Source organism: Dufourea novaeangliae, unplaced genomic scaffold (assembly GCF_001272555.1).
Source record: "Dufourea novaeangliae isolate 0120121106 unplaced genomic scaffold, ASM127255v1 scaffold109, whole genome shotgun sequence".
NCBI classification, from domain to species: Eukaryota; Metazoa; Arthropoda; class Insecta; order Hymenoptera; family Halictidae; genus Dufourea; species Dufourea novaeangliae.
In genome coordinates, this window is record NW_015373997.1 from 1,192,780 (window position 1) to 1,214,703 (window position 21,924).

At 38.2% G+C, this 21,924-nt stretch overlaps 1 protein-coding gene across 1 annotated transcript; it reads left to right on the plus strand.

Moving 5' to 3' along the window:
- Positions 1–2,999: 2,999 nt before the first annotated feature.
- On the plus strand, positions 3,000–21,906 carry LOC107188050 (acyl-CoA Delta(11) desaturase-like). Its single transcript, XM_015576282.1, has 7 exons — positions 3,000–3,303; positions 14,146–14,414; positions 16,610–16,740; positions 17,328–17,533; positions 18,385–18,567; positions 19,420–19,656; positions 21,276–21,906. Exons 2-7 carry the CDS (start codon positions 14,156–14,158, stop codon positions 21,391–21,393), a joined length of 1,134 nt encoding a protein of 377 aa, XP_015431768.1. The 5' UTR covers positions 3,000–3,303; positions 14,146–14,155; the 3' UTR covers positions 21,394–21,906.
- Positions 21,907–21,924: the final 18 nt, after the last annotated feature.

A 21,924-nucleotide genomic window follows, 5' to 3' on the forward strand; every position in this document is an offset into this window, starting at 1 on the left:
TAAAAATGGTGAACTTGGCATTAATTCTCCTATGTGATGAGTTTTACACTGTTTTAAAAATATGAACTAATCATTTTTAGACTATTACGTACCTATATTAAAAACTAGACGCCTTAGAACGAAATAATTTTTACCATCGGAGAGAGTGAAAACACCCTCTGGCTCTACGGTCCAGACATAATCACAGATTTCGGGACGTATTGAATTATTTCTTGATTTTCTAGAATGTTTCTGTAATTCAGATTCGTAACTGTATCTTTTGTCATATTACTATCATTAATACACTGCGTGGCATAACTATAAAACCACCCTAAAATTTTCAATAATTATGTATTGTCGTTAAAATAAAAACAAACCAAATAGGTATGCCATGTCTGAAATCGTTTTGAGAAATAATGTCCAGAAAAAGATAGATTGTATTCCCTAGAACAAAAACTACTTCGTTTTATTTAACCACAGTACATAAAGATTGATAATTTTGACAAACCTTGCTTCACAATTTCCACGAATTATTATCAAGGATCAAAGAAAGATTTCCGTGCGTTGTCGCAAAAAGTAAAGAGAAGAAACCGACAGAGATGTAATAAAAAAACAATTGCCAAAAAAAACTACTTTATTTTAACAATGCCTTGGAGCTGTCGAGGCTAAACGGCTCCTCACATCTCACGGTCGTTACTGATACATTGTGCGTGTATACATATTTCTGCGATTTTTCTGGATCTTCCCGCTGAGACAAAACGGAACGGCAACAAAAAAACGACACGGAAGAAGGAGGCCTAGAGCCTCGACACGTAAAACGGTCCAGGATGGTCGTTTCTCGGTACTATGCGATCCTCCGTGTTTGTCGAAAGAATTTGAATAAGAATCGCGCGTCGGACGACCGTGTGAAATTCTTTTCAACGGATACGTGTATTTATCGTCCACGGATTGATTTACTATTGTAGCAACGGCAAACGTTTTACAACTGTCAAACGAAAATGGACATGTAAATTCCAACGCGAAATTTTTGTACCAACGCTCGTCTTGAACGTCTTCCGTTGATTCTCTTTCATGCGAACCGTGACGAATTGGTCTCTTCGAGACGTATACTTGTATCTTTTCGACGGATCGTGAAAGGTGTTTTGATCGTCGATGAATAGAACTTGGCGATTGACAATCGATTTTTCAACGAATTCGTTCGAAGGAACTGTTTGTCGAGATTCGACTATGGAAGTTTGGAAGTTAGCCATATCACTTTGTTCGATGAGACGGAATCTTGGATTTGTTAATTGGATACAGTAAATTTCTGATGAGTGTTCGAAGGCTCCTCGGCTCTGAAAATTAAATGTTTCATAAAATAATGCCCACAAACAAATACCATATGCTTCAGAATTCCAAGCTGTATCATTATGCTAAACTCATTATGGTTCCTCGCAAATCAGGAAGGAGGTTTAATGCAAATCGACAAATCCACGATTACAGGGATAGGAATAAGTATCGACTTTTTAATAATGTCACAACATTCGAATCGGTGTAATCGAATCGAAATCCCTGAACTGTGAACTAGACTCTTTACATTCACTTATGATAATTTGCAGACGGCGGATTTTTATGTAAAATATCGTTATGCAAAAACAATAACTACAAGACTAACAATAACAATTTTTTTCTACCCTTGAGTGACCTTATTCGGTTAAAAATGAAAAAAAGACAACTCGTTGCGTTCGTGTTTTATGTAAGTTTGTCATTTGTCACGTAAGTTTTTTAAGTAGATGTCCGAATTACTGCTACCTTAAGATTCTAGCATAACTTTATATAATAATTTTACTTGTTGTTTAAGAAATGATTGACTAAAAGTATAGGACCAGGTCTGGTAATTAAGGAAAGAAAAAAAATATTATTCTACGAATATTCGATAACAGTAACGTGCTAAAACTGATTGGAAATTATTTTTAGATATACTGAATCCGTAACCGTTTATTATATCCTTAGAAAATAATGAATTACCGTTCCATTAATCATGATCTCTGGTCCCATACTTTTTTGCCGTTAGTGTACCTAAAATCCGTAGTATAATTATATAGTGTGGCGGATAAAAACCGAACGAATATAAAAAAAAGATAAAGATCAAATCCCAGTTAACAATCACATCCTTTGCCAAAACTTCTTGTAGTCATCAGTTCATTGTACCATTCAAATGCAATCTATCGATTTCAAGTCCCCGAAGGAACGATCGTTCGAATTCTTTCGAACAGTTTCGTTCAGGGAAACCGAGAATCTCAGTGACCATCACTCTATCAATACATCACACAACGTGTCGTCCACAAGAAGGGTCCACTTTCTTCTAATTTCCAAGCTCATTAGCAAATTCAAATATTTAACCACAACGATGTCCACCATCGGGGATACTCCCCGCCTGGCGAGAGAAGGTGAAAACCAGTTTAACCGAAAATTTCATTCCGTCGTGGTCTCAAAAGTAACCGATCTATCTTCCCCTCCCCCTGTCTTCGAGCTCTCCGACTCCAGTCTCCGGTGTTTACCTATTCCGTGTTCATATTAATTGTTTAATTATTCTTTTCCTCAGAGACGGCCCATTGACACAGTGCCATTATTCATTAGGGAATACGAACGATCGTTCGATTATTCGCCTAAAGAATCCTCGTTGGACTAGTTCTCAGACGGTAGATACGTCGACGAATAAATAATCGCTTGAACGGCACAATGTACGCACGTATATCATTCGGCAACGATGGGTTCATCCCCGTACAAACGTCCCCTTTCCCCGCGCGGGGTTAGAATATTCAAAAGTACCTTTCGAAATAAAAGCGAGTCGTTGTCAGTACGCTTGGCCGTCAGAGAAGTTTCATAACCAGAGCTCCCCATAATACCCCCATCCCCTCCACCGTTAAGCTCAGGCCCACAGTGTGACGCGGTCCAGAACGTCCCAAACGGTCCCGCCGAAGAGCGAAAAAATTTTTTTTTTTTTTTTGAGGGCAGCCCCGCCGCGACCACAGGCGCGCGGTTGGACTGGCCAGCGTGTGGGGGGATTTCGTGTCCGCGGCGCGGTTTTATGGGGCGGCCCGTACCTGATAAGTGGGACATACGGCTCTTGCATCTCGGTATTTCGTTGTGAACTCGCCAACAGGTCGGATCACCTGCAGCCACATACATACGCACTATACACACCGCAGGCATCTGCGTGACTCGGCGCACGCACATTACACGGACCGGTGCCGATTGACACCAGAAGGACCATTTTCCTCGCGATTCGTGTTAAAGGAAGGATCTCACCGAGCTGGTTCTATCGGGGAACTTGAATTCGCAGTAAGTTGTAATTCGCTGTTACGTTTAAGCTCTGTTAAGTGACCGTTTCGTGATCGAATTATGAAAGTTTTGTAGAAAAAGTCAGCCTTATACGTTTTGGATAGTTTGAGCGCGAAAACAGGATTTCAGACGAATTTCGTCTCGAGTTCTATTGAGTTAGAACCATTTTCGTGTGGGGTCAGAATTTTGAAGAATTTCCTTCTTGTTTCTTGTGTTTTGGTCCATTAAATTACTTAACTTCGCGGTAAGTTGTCACTGGCTCTAACGTTACACTTCGTTAAGAGAATCTTGGTGATTAAATTGTAGATTTTGTGTAGAATAAATCGGTCTTATACGTTTTGGATAGTTCGAACCTGAAGGGCAGAATTTCAGACAAATTTCGTCTCGAGCATTTGGATAAAACCTTTTTCATGGTGGGACTAAAATATTGAAGAATTTCGTTCTTTTGTCGGTAATGATTTAAATCTGTCCGCTCTACAGCTTAATTTTATTTTATTTCTTTTGAATGAAATTGGTAGATTCGAAGACCCACTAGGTGAAATCAACTTAAGTGTCAGTTGTATTAGATTTTACAAAATTGTACGCAGTAGAATTTTCATAGTTGATTAAGAATTTGATTATGAGAAAATATTGTTCCTTCTCATTTGTAATTCTGCTAGTAGCTTAAGTGACCTTATTAAATCATATCGAGTGATGTACGACGTTAATGATCTTTATTCTTCATAATGCTTCACTTTTGCAGTCTTTTGCGAAGATTGCTTAACAACGGCAATTCGTTCGATGGCAATTGTAGTATTTGTAGTTTCATTTTCACCAATAACCAGTGAAACGATAGCGCGACAGAATGTGCAAGATTGAAATATTTTCAACGTATTTAGAAATTCCGCGTGCCTCAAAGGAACGAAATACTAATGGGTGCTTTTATCGAGTTTCGTACAATCATTTTTCGAGCGGTGAATAATTACTGCTGAGTGGCTAGAATTATTAGGCGAAATATATAGCGTGATCGTGGCGTTTCTGTCTCGACGATAAAGAAGAATTTCTTTACCTTGAAAAAATTTTCCTTGCCGTAAAATCGACCGGTGATCGGTCAAGTTTTCGGTTTTGATACCAGGCAACGTGTTACAACGCGTGTTTCCCTTTGCTTATCATTCAAAAATTCACTGGATCGTGCGTGATCTCACGGCGATAAGCGATCAGAAAACGCATCACGAGCCGCAACTCGCTCGTCCGTGCGTATCGTGTAACATTTACAACGAACGAAATATTGCAATGAGTGCAAAAAGAAAACTGATACTCGCATAACAATAACCAGATGACTAACAATGAGTTCACCTGTTAACGAGACACTTGAGACATTTCTTTCAAGGACATTGTCCATCCGCAATTTCAACATTTAATCGACGTGGAATTTCATTCGATCTTCAGCTGGAAACATTCTCTTGTGCCATTTAGGTACCATTTTCTCGATACCTTTTTCGCCACTCTACCAATAATCCATCTTCGAAGAATCATTCGAAGTATCTGAAGATTCATTTCCAGAATTTTTTACCAGCATTTGCGAAGGATTTCATTCCGAAATAATAATATTTAAAAACCGGAGGCTCACGGTACCATTTAGAAGCAAGTACCATTTCTACTGACTCGAGGCTTGTATTACATTTACATTGCCAATCGGGTCGATATTTTTCCTTAAAGATGTAGCTCGCCCAGACCAAGTTGCATTCTTTTTTTCTGAAAAAATTCGAATTCTCGAAACTCCCGTATTCAACGACTTTACCAAGCGCTTTCACGTTTCGCTTTGGAGCATGATACTAACTTTCCGCGCCGGCACACTTTCTTAATTGGCTGGTCTGCTTACTAGACTGGAATTGTATCATCCCTCGGACCCGCAACGCCCAAGAAGATCGACAACTCTTGACAGCTCGTCGATTCACTGGAATCATCGCTTGAACTCATGCGAGAGACAATTTCGTTCCGCTCGTTTCCTTTCTATCTTCTGCTCTGTCAGTATATTTTCTCCTCTATGGTGGTGTCAACGCGATGAAACGAATCGTCGCAGGCATTGGATATCGCTCAATTTGGTCGACAAATTTTATAGAAGTTACGCCAAAAAATATGTCGCACTGGGATTCAAAGAAATTTCAATCAAGAATCCTTGTTCCGCGAAAATGAACCTGACTTACAACTCGAGCTGGATTTGGAATAGACTTCTTGCTTATACGTAACTCAAGACCAGGTTAAACCTGTCCCAGAAATTAGTAACGTCCAATTTAAGACAATGTTCTATTACATCTAGTTTAGTACTTTTTAATCCTTTAAGTATTTTATTTCATTTTGAAAACGTGCAATTGTGTGTTTAATTATTTTTTAGCCATGACGAGTTTACTCGACAAGAGCAGAGTGAATGCGTTTGCTGTAAAAATTGACAGAAGTTCTAATAAAATGACAAAATTACTTTTGCGACTAGAGTGTCATCTATAGTCACTTTCTTTTTTTTCTTTATGTGTTTTTTTGTCCTTAAATATTGTAAAATGTGTTATAACATGAGTTTCATTTTATCTAAATTTTACTTTAAATAGCGAGTGCAAATGTTTGTTTGTTTAATGACGAGTATACTTAAAACATTAAACGAAAAAATGCCATCACTTCATGACGAGTATACCCGACATAAACATCGAGAGGTATAAGGACACTTCAAGAACCTCCATTGCATTTAGTTCAGGACTATCGGTCAGGTGTAATTCAGGAATCAAAAATGCTTAGGTTCAACGGAAGACTCTATCAGGTACAACCTAGGACTCGGTTAAATGTTCATCAGGCTTCTGTCAAGTCCAATACAGGATTTAACTAGGAGTAGCCTAAGTCTAACTCAAGATTCCCATAGGTCTACCCCAAGAATGAACTACCTCCAATCTGATACTTCGCTGGGTGTCCTTCAAGATTCCATTAAGTCCAGTTGAACCCTCTAGATTAGACCCCGTTCCACATTCTCAGGTGAATCCTTTCAGGGATCGAATAATAATCCCAACCTCTAAAACTACAATTTCTAAACAGCCATTCGTTACCAATACCTAATTCGCCCTTCACGATATATCTGCTGGCAATTATTCTTATCGCCACATTCTACCTGCTTGTTTGGCCGTTCGTAAATAGACAGAACAAAACGTTGTCAACAATCGCCGTTTAACTCGTTGCCTTCACGGTAACTCATTTCGAACACCGATAAACCTGTTATCAGTTCGCCCCGTTTTTTTTCCGATCACGAATGCCCCATTTTCCCCTGATATGCAAATTACAGCGGATACGTGGAACATATGTCTGTTCCACGCCGTTGAAGGGTCCCCAGACGTCGCGGTTCAGACGCCTGTTCGCGACCAAAGCGCTACGACCAGAGAAACCACGAGACTCGTGATTCACTCTGTGCAGATTCGCCGCGCGTTTTTCCACGCTCGGATTGCTTTAATTGTTCCACGCCGCCGCTGACAATTGTGCAACGAAGGACACGAACGTTGTTCAGATTGCAAGGGAATTTAGATGAACGATGAGAAATTCTTGGATTGCCTCGCGGTTCGCGCCGCCGGTGATCTCGTGAGTGGATAGATCTGGACACCGTCGAGAACGTAATTCGTCGTTGACGATCGGAAAAAAGTCCCGTTGCCACAGAAACGTCGGTGAATAAAAATATTCCATGAACGGGGAGAACGGAAATCAATGAACAAATGGGTATATACAGTCGTATACGCACGTATGTACTTATGAATCATTTACTCGTACGTTCAAATATGCAATTATAGTGGAGTTAATGCGATAGTTTCCCCATTCGGAGGACTACTAATTGGCTGTTCTGGTGATCGATGATCGTTGACGTGGAGGGACACCGTTAATCGACTTTCGACACTGGAACAACCGATTGAGCACGTTAGCGAATTTTTTTTTATAAATATTGTTACGATGCTTATTACCGGGTACACTTTGCGATAGACAAAAAGTAGGTAACCCCCTCACTGCATCTTTTTAGTATGGTGTACAAAATAATTTTTTTCATCAAGATCAAGAACCAATAATCATTTCGAGATTATTGAAACATTTTAAAACAATTTGTAGTTCTTTCTTCTTTCTCATAAACAATGTGTTTGTTCACTATAAAGGAATGGATGTCCAGGAAAAGGGCGTATCTTTCAATTTTGTCGAAAGGGGTTTTCTTTGGAATAAGGGCCAGTGTGTTGTACAAGACATTATGGTAAAGTTTTTAGTACTCGACGATGAAACTAGAGGTCAGATGTTGCATCGAAAAAGTTAATGACTGTTATTATTCAAATGCTACATTCTAAATTACATAAGTTAGGTTTCATGAAGTGTACCGGTCACAAAACATTGTAATAATTTCCACAAAAAAACTCGAGAACTTGCTTTGGCGAGTGGTAGATAAGAACGAATAAATTTGTAACAGGTCGATCCTGAACAGTTTACTAAATGGCTCCCGTCAGTTGCTAAGAATAACTATTTAATATGTGTGTTTATTTTGTGAACGCAAAAAAATGGTTCCGTGACAGAACCGTATGTCCTGTTCACCGAACGTCCTCTGAACGACTGCGATTTTTTTTTTTTTTCATATTACACAACATATTTTTAGGAACCTATTAATCCGTTTTAATTAACCCACAACCAGGTTATCCTTGAAACCTCGACAAGTCGCTTACCGATTTTAAAATGTTAAATCTTAAGTCAAACGAATGTTTCCTTTTATTGTGTGTAGGTACAGATACTTTCGAGTGACGAAAAAACCGAATAATTAATCGAGTGAACATTTGTATTCGATTTACAAAGTACAATAACCGTTTACGAACGATCGAATGCAGTTATGTTTAAATGAGGCCGGTGTTACGAATATGTATTACAATCTGTTATTGATAAACACACATATATATATTTTTTTTGTAGAGTTGGCTCTGTCACTTTGAATTCATTGCGTACACGAAATAGAAATGTCGATTTCAGCTGGGGCGGGGGGGTCGAGCGAAGGAAAAAGTTTTCGATTAGTAACACGCGTTGCCTGGGTCATCGTGGCAAAAATTCTTCGCTCGTTCGTTCTTGATAAATTTATCATCGACCTTGCAATTTTTTTTTTTCTTCCTTACACAAACCACCACGACGACAACTATCGCGACGACGTACGATTTCGCCGTTTCGGCCGAAACCACGCTGACGTTGAGCCTTCCGTAAAAGATACTCGCATTCTTTGCGCTCGATGTACGTTAGTCATCGAATAACAAATTTTCGTATCGCTTCAGACAGCCGATAGTCTCTACGTTTCGTGGACGAGTGACCGTCTTTCTAGATCCGATTCGAATACCTGGAGCACGTAAAACGAATTATTCGATTCATAAACGGTCGGTGGAAACTAGACATTCGTTTACAAGAATGATATTTTAACACGGAATGTATCCTTTATCGGGGTGGTCGCTAGTAAACGATTGTTCTTACTCTTTCGTTGGTGCCGCGAAACAGTTAGTGAATTCCATTCAACTGAAATGAAATTTGTAATATTTTACCATAGAAATGATACAGATCTTTTGATACTAACAAATCAATATATGTCGAATGTATTTATTGCAGACATTTTATCGCTATCGAAAAACATTTTAAACATTTCAGTAAACGATGGTATAATGTAGCAAATACTCTGCTAAGTACCCCAGAATTTTTTCAATTTTTTTGAAAGCCTAGAAACCATAAAAAAAAATTAGACCTGGACATGAACGACCCAGATTGCTTACGAAGCGTGAAAAAGTATGTTTACCCACGGAAGAGTTAATATTAACATCAGTGATACAGTAATCTTTCTTACTGTATTTTAAATGTAACATTTAAATCTTAAGTGTCGTACGAATCCTCTTCATAAAATTAACATATCGTCCCATATACAAGTCTTTTCGAAGTCTAGCTGATCGAACTCGACGAAACAGAAAGTGGACAATATGGGTAATCAGAACGTGTGGCAAGGACGGTTTCCAAAAATTTCACCTCCACTAAAATCTAAAAAAAATCGGCATAATTTTGCTTCGTACGTTCGACAATTTAAAAGTTCCATAAATTTCGACGGATAATCGAGTAATCTCGAATAGAGTTGTTTTACGTCCTCGCGTTGTTACCTGGCTGACCTAGCAGCATCGAGGAGGAAACGTGAGTCGCTACACAGGATGGCGATTTCCTATGCTGTCCAATCGAGATACTGTATACATATAGATATATTGTATACACGTAGAGGAAACTACGGGACCGGTTAGGTCCAGCCAACGATTGGTAATGACCTCAAACGCGCCATTGACCTCGTTTCGCGGAGAACCTGTTTCACAGCCCCACGAAACTTCCCTGCTTTCCTTCCTCGTTCCTCCCCTCCCCCCACTGTCTCTCTTTCTCCGAACATATTGTTCTCTCTGTCTAGCATTCGGCTCGTTGGGTCTGTTCCGCCACCTTTCTCCGCCGATACTCTCGCGGCAAGAATACACTCACAGCATGTACCGTTTCGAATCTTGATCGGGGAGCACTTTTACTGAGGCGGGCCGTTTTCACGATGATTCCTGAACAAGGTTACCAATCTCTTCTTCGTTGTTTTCTTCCCCATTAAGGTGGTTCCCGCAAATTTTTAATAATTACGATTTTAGTTGAAAATTTAATAGAATATTCTTAAAAAATTCAAATGATGATTGTTTCCAAAAAATGGCAAGGTCGAAGATGAAATTATTGAAAAAGAAAGGTTAAGAAAAATTCTTTTTCCACGAGCCTTATGGAACTGTAGTCGATGGTATCATAGTTGATAGGACGTAGATCACAATTCACTTGATAGTGAAAGATTAATCATTTGTTATGTAGCTACACAAAATTAGTTACATTCAGATATAGAAAAAGAGTTGTTAATCGATTAACATTATTATATCTCAATCTGTTCAGAGAAGATTTGTCCAAATTCCCTTGAATTCGTCATTTATCAGTAACAATGTGTCGAGAAATATCTTTATGTATTCGCTATTTATCTGAAATCGTAGCGTAAGCTGTTGTATCTCGATATTACCCACAATAATATTGTTCACGATCCTAATTTACGAATAGTCTGCAGTTAATTTGTATTGAAGTCACGATTCGAGGAAAAGTAGTCTGTCTACTATCCGAGGACGGTGCCCGTGAACTCACAATCGCCAATTACATCACCCCTTGAATAAAGAATTAAGAGGAATTGCGTAACTACGAACTCGATTCCCAAGAGTTCTATCTATCTGCATTTCCACCGAGATCAAATAATAATTTTCATATACTTTAACCCTTTCGATCCCAGTGTAGCAGGTTTTATTATATACAATAACTTCGCAACGTAAATTATTATACAAAACTGATAAAAGTAAACAAATTTCCAAATGTCAACAAATGAGAAATGCCATTAAACGCTTGTGAAATGTTAAAATGTTCTTGTAAATCATTTATATGTCATGCAATATATACAGACAAAAATACAAAAATGTCCTTTTCTTAAAATTGTGTAATGTCCATAATGCAATAACAACGTACACTATTTTATTCGGGAAAGTTTACAAAATAACGTGACGCAACAATCACCCAAATAACTATTCCTGTTTGGCCACAGGAAATGTTCAAACTTGAAAAATTGTGTTTTTCTTAAAAATCAAATTTCTCATAAACTGAGGGTGCTGGCGAATAACCGTTTGCAGATTCCTGTTCAGAACAGAAAAATCCACAAGAAACGGCTGCTGAAAGTTAAAAATCAGGATGGTCGTTGAACAGTATAATTTGTGAATGAAAGGGTTAAAGTTCTACTATCGAGTCACGATATGCAATCAACGTCAACGAAACAGTCTTCACGAATGAAGTTCGGGAGAAGGAATGAACTTTGTCGAATCTGTCGAATCAACTGGGGAATAAGATGTTCGAACACAGTGTTAAAGGTTGCGTTTAGAACGGAAGACACACGAACATACATCTCACGTTGCGCCGTTGTGCAAGGCCCGGCCATATTGGGTCACGTTCGGCGAAGATGTACGTCGACGAACGGTGTACTCCTGAAGACGTGAAAGGCTCCGTGTAACTGGTTACGTTTAAAACGTCTTTAAGATCGGAGGGAACCCAGTGACCCAGTGAAGGAATCCTCTCTGAAATGCAAAATCCTGCCCGGTCCGTGTCCCGTTCCACTTCCTTGTCTTGGTTTTTAGACGCGTGAAAGTTCCCGCGACAATTGTTCACGGGGACACCGCATGTCGTTCCGTCATCGAGGAGAGCTACGAATGATCTCGTGGACCCCCTCTTGTCTGTGTCTCGATGGAGGACACATGTTTCTACTGCCTAATCGAGCCTATTATCGTGAAAACGGTGGAAATTCAATCTCGAGGGAGAAAAAAAACACAATGATATTGTTCGCTGTGGTAATAGATAAATAATTTCGAATAAAGAAAACGATAGAAAGTGGACTTAGATACGAAAAGAATGGTAGGAATTTTGTGCTCAATTCATTCTCTGTGGACGTTATAATGTATTTGGGTGGAACGGAAAGTTCGTGCCATTTTATTGTAAATAAATTCTACTGTACTGTTTCTAGAGAAACTGATTTAGTTAATGACTGACATAATTTCCATTAGTATCTATTACTCTTACCCACCGTTCTACAAGTCTTTTTAATACACCATGTTCGTAAAATGTTTGTGGTATAGAAACACCAGAAGAATTACCAGGGGAATTTCCAGAGTATCTGTAATTATTGTGAACAGTATATGTTTGCAAAGGAAACTCTTGCAAAGGAATACAGCTTTTTTCACTTAAATTTAAAAAGTTTTTGGGAGAGACCGTGTACAGTACCGAAAAAAAGGGATTTATATGAATCTGTGGTAATAGTTCGATGAATGTCATTCGTGTAATTCGTTTTTGAAAATATGTGTTTTCATTCCGAGTATTTAATTATTATTAACGCTCCATGTGTGAATATCGCTTTGCCACGATAAATTTACGTAACGAAACTTTAGCTTCCTGGTTATATTTCAAGGGAATATATTACAGAAATTGGAATATCAAACAGAAGTTTCTTTACTCTATCTAGGAATCCGTCTACTTCTATGTACATATATAACAGAAATTAACGTCATTTAACCTACATTAAACTTTTTTTTTTTTGCATAAGATACGCAGTCTGATTACTACAAATATGGTTTTGCAATGCGGACAGTTTTTTTCTATGTAGTGTTTGGTTATTGCATAATAAATGTCGTTCTTAAACTACAGAAATGTAGCAAGACCAGTTTACCCGAGAAAAAATTATCTTTAATGTAAGTGCGATCTATCTGAATGGATGCAGTCACGAATGAGTAAAAACTTGTTTACCTCAAGTTCAACAATTTTCAAATGACCGTAAGAAAATACGCTGCAAGAAACGAAATTTATTCTCAAAGAACCTAATCTATCGTGTGCTTGGGGCCATAGATATAATAGAGTATAAGTACAAAGTGCAGAATATAGATGAATCTGCCAAGCAAAGGCTAATAACAAAATATCTCCCAGAATTGTAAATTGTGTTACACAAAAATGATCTCTATGTGACACATTATACAGGGTGTCTCACCCGATTTTGACATCTTGATTCTCTATTATTACTCGTAGCAAAAAATGTTTTAGAGGAGGTTTGAATGGTATCGAGTGGAGCATATTCTGATGTTAATAGTTTTTTCGTGAGTAGACGCGTAAAGGTCATATAAAGATGAACTTGGTCTTTTTAAATGGAATGAGGTATTTAATACATCAATCGATACAGCTGGACATTTGTTATAAAAAAAGTACTAACCCATGTATGTCAGAAAGTTAGTAATTCAGAAGATATTTCAATTTAAATAATTCTAAAATACCATCCTGGTTTTCTACGTCGTTCGAAGCTTACAGTTTGTCAATTAGAATATGAATGAAGTCTGTTCTCGGCGTGAAAAGAGCGCAAAGAAATTGAAAGGGCCGTTCTTTCCGGTAGCCAGTGACCATAGTACATAGAATTCATTACCCGACCGGTCGAGCCGGTGTGATTCGACGTAACGTTAATATCGATTAATTTTTATATGGTCATTTTTAAAGTCCTCATATTTTTGAACATTTTTCCATAAAGAAGACGAATAGAGCTATATCCTCATTCTTTTCAAATTTTCAAATAATGCCTCACTATTATAACGTTGCATTTTTTTAAAACAATTGCCAAATAAATGGTTAAAAAATCTTTTTTTGAAGTGAAATAATTTTTATTAAGTAGTCTTGCGTCTGTAATGTAAGCACCCATTAAGCTCATTTTGATCAGTTTGTTAGTTCAACGGTTATGATTTATCGAAGCAACGTTGACATTATACGTCAAACAGATGTAAAATCAACAATTTTCAAAAATCCTTCGAGATACGTTTATATACCACTAAGAACCACAACACATCCAAGTGTCAACAAGATCCGAAATGTTACTCCAAAACGTGTCCGATTTCGCGTGGAACGACCCCAGTATAGAAATCAATTTCGACCGCTCGTGTGTAAACTTGACGAGCAAACTCGGCTTCTAGTATGGGAAAAACCTCCCACCACTATTTCACGTACTGAAATAAATGTTAAACTGAATGTTACTTTGGCATAAATTTCAGTAACTCCCAAGACCAAAAGTGGTAGCAGGCCTTTTCCGAAGTCCAGTTTGCTCTTGTGAGGATCCCGTCTTTCCAACGAGACATTCTTTTATAAAAAAAACTGAGAACTATTTTATACGCGACAATGCAATGATTCTGGTTTTTTTTTTAAATTCAGCTCTCGAATGGTTTGTTCCAGAATTTTAAAAATGGCGCCGAACCTGTTCGGTACGTCGGCAACGCTCTATCTGGAGGCCTCACAGCAGGACGTCCATCAGGAGAAAACCGCGACAGAGAAGGCGAGCACGCAGAAATTGATCGTACAGAAATCGTCGTCCAGCCCCCAGTCACGGTACGAATGGAATATTGTCTGGAGAAATGTGATCGCTTTTCTTTACCTTCACATCGGTGCGTTATACGGGCTCTACCTATTCTTCGTCGACACGAAGCTGAACACGCTTCTATGGAGTAAGTAGATTCGCTGTATATCAACTAAAGATATCTACATTCTATTTCCGTCTGTTTGGTTAATTAACTCTGGTATGTCTCGAGTATACGTCCAAGGAAACGATTGAATCGCCTAACAGGATGACCCCAATTACTTTCCATATGCAAAGGTCACCGTGAGACTTCTAGACAAATTCATACGTGTACGTATTGTCAAAAAAGATCAGAGATTACGGGTATATTATTGTCATATTTTTAAATTCGTGACTTAGCCTAAGTAGGTGTCTTATCACCTACATATAACGTAAAGGTATTAAAAAAAACATTCATTAACCTTGAACAAACTCAAGGTCATCTTAATATCTTAAAAATATAAGATATAAAAAAATTATGCCCACTCAATTCGTCCTTTAAAATGCTACATAATTCATTAAAACGTTTTCTGATACAATCAATAGATAACGAATTATTTTAGATAGTAGTTCTTATTGACTCACCCTGTACATGTTACGATTAACTTCGAATTTCACGGTGATTACTAATCCTTGGACAGTGCACGACGAGTTGACTCGACCATTGGATTAATTGTAAGACGACAATCAAGTTATTAATTACGTGTGCCACGACCGGTTATTCTACTCGAGAGGCGTGCTCTACCACTGTTTCACGAGCAGATTTCATTCATTTCATTTTATTTCATTCATTAGTTTCACTGGGTCATCGATCGTGTCCGTCTATCAGCTGGGAATCGGTTATTCGAGTGATATAACCAGACGTATTTCACGCGTGTTTCGCCCATATTTTCAACACTTAATAAGTCGGAAACGAAGCCTCGGATGCAATTTCGTCATTCTTGATTATCATCTTGGTTTCGCATTTAGAATCCACTCTGTGAAAGTGTACCACATCTTTATCAACACACTGTACAGTTATCCGTAGTGTCTCCACTGACATATATTCGAATAACTGATTTCGAGCGTTAATAATGTTCCACAATTTCAATGCCTTCGTCACGGAATTATTCTTTTTAAGAATTTCTCGTGCATCTGTCACAGTAAAAGCGTGAAGTTTAGTAAATGTATACAGATACTAGTCAATGTATGCATTTGCGTACGATTTTTACAGAAAACTGTATATTATTTCTAGTCAATGTATTCATTTTGGTATTAACACGTTGAATGCCTTGGGGGTCGTGTTCACCTATATGCATTTAGGTGACGTGGCAGTCAAAGTGTTACGGTGTTCGTCGTTCCTCAGTTGAATTATTAGAATTAAAGCCAATTTTTATTCACATTATGTTCGTTGAACGTTTCAAGAATTTTCCAAGAACAGTTACGAAGAGATATTCTATAGAACTAATGGCCATGTTATCGGGGACCGTGTTTCATTCCGAATTATCAACATCAACCTGAAACGACCAGTGTTTTCTTTTCACCCGAAGAATGTAGAAACCGCGCATAAATGATAAATTCCGCGATTAAGTAGCATAAAGGTAGCACACGTAGCCTTCGGTTTGTTCGCGTGGTGGATCATGTGCCATCTCTTCTCCTCCCCTTGAAATCGGCTTCGAAAGTGATTATGCTTGGTGGTTAAGCGGATCCCACGGTAGAACTTGATCCTTTGCCACCGTGGCGATCGTTATTTCCGATGCGATTACAGTTATTAACGAGAGAAGGACTGGTAACTGGGTCGGGATTCGAGAAGAGCAACAAGTTTACGAATAGAAATCGGCATGAACTCTTGTATTTAGTCTCTTCTCATCGTCTAAACGACAAAAGAACGGGCCATCCGCGGATCAGTTATTCCACCGTCTAAAGTCTCAACAGCTGGCGAGAATGTTGTCCTGATTAGATTGTAAGGAAGCGCATTTTTACGGAATGTCGACGCAGCATATGGTACTGCTTTCTTGCTGGTAGAAATCACCGTGTGTGTATACGTGTGAATGAGCTTGTGGCAACAGTTCATCGACGCTGAATCATTCGAGTCGCGATTCGACTGTTCGATCGATGTGCATCGATAGCCATTTTTTTGTTATCCTTGCGTTTCAATTTAGTTCCGTTTTTAGAACAGTATTCCGTGCAGAATGAGTTGGAGAAAATCGAGTAAGTATTTTTCTTGGAATCTACCAGGGGCGGTTCGAAAGTACTGGGAATCGCGATCTGGCTGAATATCACAGAATAGTGTTCTTTGTACACAAAACAATGTATTTTTTTCAGTGTTATTCGTGGGAATCTCATCAGCAGTGGGAATTACAGCCGGCGCTCATAGATTATGGGCTCATCGGGCCTACAAAGCAAAATGGCCGTTGCGATTGGTGTTGATGTTGTGCCAAACGGTCGCCTTCCAAGTAAGCCCTTAGAACACTGTTTTCCTCTTTCATTAATAATCATCTGAAAAAGTATCATTTGCACACTACGATAAATTCAATGTATTTATTATAACATCACAATAATCAACTTGACTTTAAAATGTAAAGGAACCATTCGATTTCATCGTAGTTACTGTAGCCATATGGCTATGTATTATAAATTACAAAATTAAATAATATTATCAAGTATTTTTCCTATCTGTGAGTCTGTAACAGTTTCTTCTAGTCTTGTATAGGTGGATCACGAAAACTTGAACCCTTTAACTTCGAAAACGATCGCCATTTGCTCAATTTTACCATAAGAGATTTAACATGTGCGATATACAGTACCGGAAAAATGTTTTCGGACAAAAATTACTAATGTTACATTAAATAATCAACGTCTGTTCTGTCATATCAACGCATTGAAGCATACCATTTTGGGAACACATTTTCAAGTTAAGAAAATACCATAAAAAAATCGATTTTTTTACCACTCCGAATGGGAATATCTCTTTAATTCACCACTACCTAAAAAAATCGTCTCGAGAACGGGGTGGGATTTTTAAATTTTGAAATCTCCGCAGAATCACATCTACGAGTGGGTCAGGGATCATCGTGTTCATCACAAGTTCACCGACACGGACGCCGATCCGCATAACGCGCAACGTGGATTCTTCTTCTCGCACATGGGCTGGCTGTTGCTGCGCAAGCATCCCGACGTGATCAAGAAAGGCGCCACCGTTGACATGAGCGATCTGGAACAGGATCCGATCGTGGTCTGGCAGAGAAGGTAGAAAACAGCACACAATTTCTTCCGAAGTATTCCAACGTAGTATATCTTCTAAAGACTTCTAGTTGCCTTCGCGACGACGGTTTTTCTTTCACTCGCGATTAAAATCGTCACGTTTTCTAGAAAGAATTTGTTCTATTTTCAATCGATTGGTCATGAATAGACCACGAATTTTAACACTAGAACCACCGAACGCGTAAAAATGACGGAATTTGCAGATTTTTTTATTCTACAATTACTGAAACCCCAGAGATACTTTCATCGGAATTTACATTAACCTTTAATTAAGCTATATTGCATTATATACTACACCCATTAATATATTATATAATGTAACTTAGCGTACATCCAATGCTGGTAGTTCTAGTGAGAATATATATGTGAAAGTTTATCGTAAAGATTAGTGGAGATTCTACTTTTACGTTGGACCCAACCTTTAGTAAAGAAATCTCTGACATAATTTCGGTTCGGTAAATTAATCCGAGAAAATCGGAATTTTGTTTAAGGTCCGCGGTTTAATCGTGAATTTGTGCATTTCTGATAGCTTGTTATGAGAATTCTCGAAGTGAAATTCGAAGATGACGAATGATTTCGTTCGATTCGAAGGCGAATGGCTTGCGAACGATGACGTGTATATCGAGAAGAAATTAAAGAAGAAAAAGAATGCGTATGACGTTTCGCGGAAATGTCATTAAAATTTGAAAAGATACGGTTCTTCAACGATCTGTAAGAGAGTACTCAGTCGAAACAGTACTTGCTCTCCTTTTTTGTGTATGGTTCGGTGCAGCCGAACGATAATTGCCTGAAAACCGCTGCGTCTCTCGAACCTTTCTCTTTTTGATTCCTCGTAGATTGTACATTATTCTGATGCCGATCTGCTCATTCGTCCTACCGATGTGGGTGCCTTGTTACTTTTGGGACGAGAAACCATTGAACTCGTGGTACTCGACCATGTTCAGGTATACATTGTCCTTGAACCTCACGTGGCTGGTGAACTCTGCTGCGCATATTTGGGGAATGAAGCCTTACGACAGGTAAATAATATATAAAATTATCAAAATATTAGGTTCATGTTACATAAAAAATGTCATTGAAATTGTTAAAGATGGGATCATAGAAGCTTGTTACCCCGTTGGTAAGAGTGCGTCGATTTGTTCATCTTATTTCGATGGAAAAAAAGTTATTTGTCTTGGAATTAGTCATAATAGTTCAAACCCTGCAATTTAAAAACGACAGTGTTATTATGTAACAACCTAATAAAATCTGAGTCTACTCAATGAATATACTATTGAATAACTAAATGAGTGTTCAAAATCTACAGAACATGATTTCAGTTGAATAACTCATTTGTTCTACAAGGTGGAAGATTGTCGAAACATTTATCGCTCGAGATCTACAAGGTGGAAGATTGTCGAAAAATTTTACTAAAACATTCACGAAGTTATATATGTATATACAACGTCTATGAAGTCCGTAAATTTTTCCTGAAATAATTCCCAATAAAAATAGTTTAATAACAATTTTGTCAGGGTTTTACGATCATAATCAGCGAGTTCCACCTTGTAGATTTGGTGTCCCAGAGAATACACGTTTACAACGATTTTGCGTTCGAATGAATTATTCAACTGGCGTCGTGTTGAACCACCTGGACACGCATGGCCCACTTTAACGCTTCGTATTTCGCTTAACTTTTAATATTTCCAAGGTTTTTTTGTGATATTGAAATACGTGTTATATCCATGGTAAAGAATTGTTAAACGTGCAAATAAGTCGTTTTTTCATCTAATCGAACAGAAACCGTTCACTTTAGCAGTTCAATACCCACGTATCGCTTTAATTATTTATTATTATCGAACCGATCGACAAAATTTTGCTCGAATTTCCAGCACAATCGGGCCGACCGAGAATATCAGCGTGGCGATCTGCGCGATCGGCGAGGGCTGGCACAATTACCACCACGTGTTCCCGTGGGACTACAAAGCGGCCGAGCTTGGAAACTACAGGACGAACATTACCACCGCTTTCATCGATCTCTGCGCCCGAATCGGCTGGGCGTACGACATGAAAACCGTCCCCGTCGAGGTCGTGAAGAAACGGGCCGCCCGAACTGGCGACGGATCCAAGTGAGCATTTCCACTTAACTCTAATATTCTCCTTGCGTAACATCATCTACAGGGTGAGTCAATAAGAACTACTATATAAAATAACTCATTACCTGTTGATTGTATCAGAAAACGTTTTAATGAATTGTGTAGCATTTTAAGGGACGGATGAGATAGATAAAATATGATTTCTTTATATGTTTCCTTTCCTTTAATAATAATAATACGAATAATGTAAATTTATTTTACGGAAAGTCCGTTTTGTTACACGAGAGAAATACGGAATATACAGTATATGTAGTACGAAATATTCAGTTAACAGACTACTTTAAAGTATAGAATATTGAGTATAAAGTCGGATTGAGGGTACTTAGAAAAACTTCAGTTTTTTCAAGGTCAATGCATCTTTTTTTATTACCACGTTGTTGCCAATGGTAGGACGCATTCAATGATCTATGACATGATGGTATTAAAAAGATGCATTAACCTTGAAAAAACTCAAGGTCATCCTTGATATCTAAAAATGAAATAAGATATAATGAAATCAAATTGTATCCATCCGATGCGTCCCTTAAAATGTTGTATAATTAATTGATACATTTTCTGATAGAACTAATAAGTATTGAGTTATTTTAGATAGTATTTCTTATCGACTCATTATTAATTACTCGAGCAATTCAAAAAGGATCCCAAGATTCACATAAATATTGTTAGAAGTGAAAATTTTCAAAAGAATTCAATTTTATGACCATACGAAAAATTTGAAAATTCATTTTCCACCATTTAAGCAAAAATTTAAGAATTCATTTTCAAGATATTAAGAAAAATCTGAAAATTCATTTTCAAGAGCTTGAAAAAGATTGAAGAGTTCACCGAAAAATGTTAAGAATAGACTCTTAATATAAAGGTTCGCTAATTGAACGCGAAAGAACTACTAATGTGAATGTTATCTTCGCGTACAGTACTGGACAAAACTGTCATAACGTGACTATTCTTTGAAGATTAATTTCTTAAGCATATTTTGTACTAAATAACGATAAGCATGGATTTCATTGAATGTTAGTAATCTTACTAAGATCCATACACTTTGTTACTTGACGACATATTTGTAATTAAATTTAATTTTAAAAAAGTCCGTGTTAAGAGCCTATTTCTCATTTATTTTTTTCCAAACGATGCAGATAGGTTAACACAGAAAATGCCAAAGAAATTGATTTTCAATGAATTATTACGGTCTGGTTGCTGTAATTTTGTCCGGTACCGGTAAGTGTCCATCCAACGTGTGTCGAAACTACTGGTTAGACTGATAAAGATCGATTGTATTGTAGTTCAAAGTACGAAGAAGAAAACCAATCGAACAATAGATGATAGTAGCAGATTCCTGAAGGTCACTAGAATTTATCAGTTGCTTTGCTATTTATGTCTTTTAATTACGATGGAACACAGAAAAGAGATCGAACGGTGGGATAATGAAATGATAGTGTAAAATAGTTTCGAATAGAGTTACGATTTTTCACCCAAGGTGCAAATCCTCTAACGCAAGCGTGCCATTCCACCGTACGACAATTCCTCCGAAAAGAAATACAACGCATTGAAAAGAGCCGTAGAAATGAAATATGTCCTCTTCGTCTCGTCAACAGGTACCAACAGGGCACCGGTCACGCGCACAGTCACGAGGGTGCGAAATGGGGTTGGGGCGACACGGATATGGAGCCCGAGGAGATCAAGGAAGTAGAGATCATAAACAAGAGCGACTAAATCGATCGTGCTTCCTCGAACCGATCGCGCAACACGATGCCGATAACGTGTTCCGTTGAGTTCCGCGGTAACCGTATCCGCAGTATATCGATAGAAAGACGATCCAATCGTTCGCAACGTCAATTAATATTTTGTTATACGAATGTGATAAACGGTCGATCGTTTGAGGAATCGTACGATTCCACGGTATTCCGAAACGATGATAAATACAGAGGAGGAGCGCGAGGAAAGAAACGTAGATTGAATCGAGAATAGTCTACGAACCGTGGCGAATCGTCGGATTTCCTCGAACGATGGACCCGTTTCTTCGACACGATCGATATCGGGTGGTACAAGTCAAAGTGTGTGTAGAGTGTACGCGGTTAGAAAGAGGTAAAGAAAAAAAAAGACAGAATAGAGATATACGCGAGACGTAATTAGGTTTTCGAACGTTCGATCCGAAATTGCACAACTGTTCTAACTTCTCTCTCTCTCTCTCTCTCTCTCTCTCTCTCTCTCTCTCTCTCTCTCTCTCTCTCTCTCTTCGCGCAC

Excerpts from the sequence above, each read along its gene's own strand:
- LOC107188050 (XM_015576282.1), top strand. The coding sequence starts at position 14,156 with ATGGCGCCGAACCTGTTCGGTACGTCGGCAACGCTCTATCTGGAGGCC. Across the intron at positions 18,568-19,419 it reads GGAATGAAGCCTTACGACAG|CACAATCGGGCCGACCGAGA; the intron begins GTAAATAATATA and ends TCGAATTTCCAG. Across the intron at positions 19,657-21,275 it reads CGAACTGGCGACGGATCCAA|GTACCAACAGGGCACCGGTC; the intron begins GTGAGCATTTCC and ends TCTCGTCAACAG.